At 38.8% G+C, this 2,782-nt stretch overlaps 1 protein-coding gene across 1 annotated transcript in view; it reads right to left on the bottom strand.

The window, feature by feature from the left end:
- Positions 1 to 549: 549 nt before the first annotated feature.
- The window catches only part of prdm1b (PR domain containing 1b, with ZNF domain), a 12,043-nt gene continuing 9,810 nt past the window's right edge, over positions 550 to 2,782 (bottom strand). Inside the window, exons 4-5 of the mRNA XM_056479441.1 lie at positions 2,694 to 2,782; positions 550 to 1,232 (exon numbers count right to left, since the gene is read on the bottom strand). The exon at positions 2,694 to 2,782 is cut by the window's right edge and continues 40 nt beyond it. Coding sequence (XP_056335416.1) covers positions 729 to 1,232; positions 2,694 to 2,782 — 593 coding nt within the window. The 3' untranslated portion in view covers positions 550 to 728. The remainder of the gene's footprint in view (positions 1,233 to 2,693) is intronic.

Here is a 2,782-nt window from a genome sequence, read left to right as displayed (position 1 = left end):
AGTATTTGGTTATGTCAAGTTGTCATAACAGCAATGCCAGGTTATGTATTTGGTAATGTCAAGATGTTATAACAACAACAACAAAGACAGGTTGTGATGTATTTGGTTATGTCAAGTTGTCATGACAGCTATGACAGGTTATGTATTTGGTAATGTCAAGATGTTATAACAACAACAACAACAAAGACAGGTTATGATGTATTTGGTTATGTCAAGTTGTCATAACAACAATGACAGATTTTGTAATTGGTTATGTCAAGTTGTCATAACAGCAAAGGCAGGTTATAAAGTATTTGGTTATGTCAAGTTGTCATAACAGCAATGACAGGTTATGTATTTGGTTATGTCAAGTTGTCATAACAGCAAAGGCAGGTTTTGTACTTGGTTATGTCAAGTTGTCATAACAAAGATAGGTTATGATGTATTTGGTTATGATTCATTTTATGATGAGTTTGGTTATGTCGAGTTGACATGACATAACCAAAAAATCTGTCTTTGTTATTGTTAAGTTGTCATAACAACAACAAAGACAATGTATATCTAAAAAAACTGAGCCAAAGACACTTGTCATAAGCATGCATCTTATACAGCTTCTGTGTCATGTCATGATTATAAAGGGCATCATAACAGCCTTATCAACACTCCTGTAAAATAAAGCATTACCACTTTGTTTTTTTGCAAGACGAGGCCGGGTGTAGACCTGAATGAAACACACTGTACATGAGCATCTACTCCTCCTCAGTCTTAATGGAGGATCTGTGGCTGAAGTGCACCACCGTGGCCCTGTCCTGCTGCTGTGGGGCTCCAGTGCAGGCCCTCAGGAGCCCGTCCTCCTCTCCGCTCTGCAGACTGCGGGCCAGCCATTCCTCCAGTGCTGTATCCACCTGAGGCTCCGCCGCGCTCTCCGGCAGTGCCTCTGCTTCGGCACTGGCATCAAAACGCTCCAGAAGCTCCGCAGCACGCCTCAGAGTCTCCGGGGCCTGGGGCCGGCCAGCAGGACAGCAGCCGCAGCGCTGGTGCAGGCGCAGGGAGAATCTGTGGATGAAGCTGCGGCTGCAGGCGGCGCAGGAGTGAAGCCGCTCGCGGGAGCTGTGCAGCCGGCGGTGGAGCTTCAGGTGGATGTACTGCGTGAACTTCACTCCACAGAGCTTACACTGATATGGCTTCTCACCTGAGTGCAGACGCAGGTGAGTCTTCAGGTTACTAGTGCTGCTGAAGCGCTTGTGGCATACCTGCGGACGGGAACAGAAGATCAGATCAGATCAAGCTCATTTATGGTGCAGTTATTGTCTTCAAAGCAGCTGCTGCATGTTATAGAGTGGACTCTACAGCTATCTAACATATGCATTCTTATACCACAGGGCTGTTGAATGCTTGATTCTAATTGGCTGATGGTATTATTTTCAGCTAAAGTAGTTCCGGCAGGTTTTGAGCAGCTATATATCACTACACTGAATGATTTCAGTTATTTCACAGCTACAACATTCAGCATACCAGATGTACTGTTAATGCTTAATCCTGATTGGCTGATGAGCATTCTAAGGTGTGCTGTTATTTTCAGATAAACATACAGGTAAAGTAGTTCCGGCAGGTTTTCAGTTAAGAGCAGTATCATTTAAGCTCATTTATGTGGCACTTTTTATGATAATTAATGATTTGCAATTAATTATGAATGTATAAACACACAGCTAAAGTAGTTCCGGCAGGTTTTGAGCACATTATAGCTCCATATCACTACACTGAATGATTTCAATCTCACAGCCTATTATATTATATTATATTATATTATATTATATTATATTATATTATATTATATTATATTATATTATATTATATTATATTATATTATATTATTAAATATGTGTTCATTTACATGCATTACAGAACAGAGAACATAGTCTGAATGTCCCAAAATCTTTAAAGCATTGGTTACAACCTTCCATTTTTATCACTAGCTTTTACTTATATACAGACCCTTACAATGTACTATTGTCTTGTTTATCAATAATTTAATTAATTGTATAGATTATTTATTGTGTACTTTGCACTTTGGTCAGCATTAATGTTATTTTAATGTCCTATATAAATAAAGTATGATAATAATTAGACGTGAAATAAGTTGAATTTTCCTGCTTTCCATTGATTATTTCCTGTTAGTCCTGTTTTTGATTCGATATGAGTGTTTTGCATACTGAATTTGCAGATTATTTTGCTTGTTTTAAGTAAAAACTGATTTAATTTTGACTTCAGATTATTTCTGAAAACAAAACAACATTTTCACTTGTTCATAAAATGCTTCTTAAATTAAAAACTTTTAGACATTCGCACTAAAAACAAGACAAAAGCTCTAAGAATGAAAACCTGCTTTTTTTGTAGTGATAAATCCTGTAATTCAAAAGCAAACAAGAGGTAGGAGATGAGACAGGATTATATAATAGTCTTGCTGTTTCTTTGGAATTCAGACAGTAAGCCAGACGTGTTTTCTCTCAAAAGAACTGTATTTATTTTCAGTGGTCAAGATGAATGACGCCACCGTCACACCCTCTCTAGTTACTGTACAACAAAACATTTCTTTTAAAGGAAACAGGAGTGACGAGGTAAAGGTTCTCTCACTGATAAGCAATGTTGTGTGTATGTGTCATGGCATGCTCATAGGGTAAAAGTGTCATCTGATGGCCTTTATCTACACTCACCTGACACTCGTGTGGTTTCTCCCCGGTGTGCACCAGGTGATGTTTCTGTAGGTGGGCGAGCTGCGTGAAACTCTTTTTGCACAGGTTGC

The sequence above is a fragment of the Danio aesculapii genome, chromosome 19 (assembly GCF_903798145.1).
Source record: "Danio aesculapii chromosome 19, fDanAes4.1, whole genome shotgun sequence".
Lineage (NCBI taxonomy): Eukaryota > Metazoa > Chordata > Actinopteri > Cypriniformes > Danionidae > Danio > Danio aesculapii.
The sequence above is the reverse complement of the archived record's forward strand: the minus strand, read 5'-3'. Positions and strand labels throughout refer to the sequence as shown.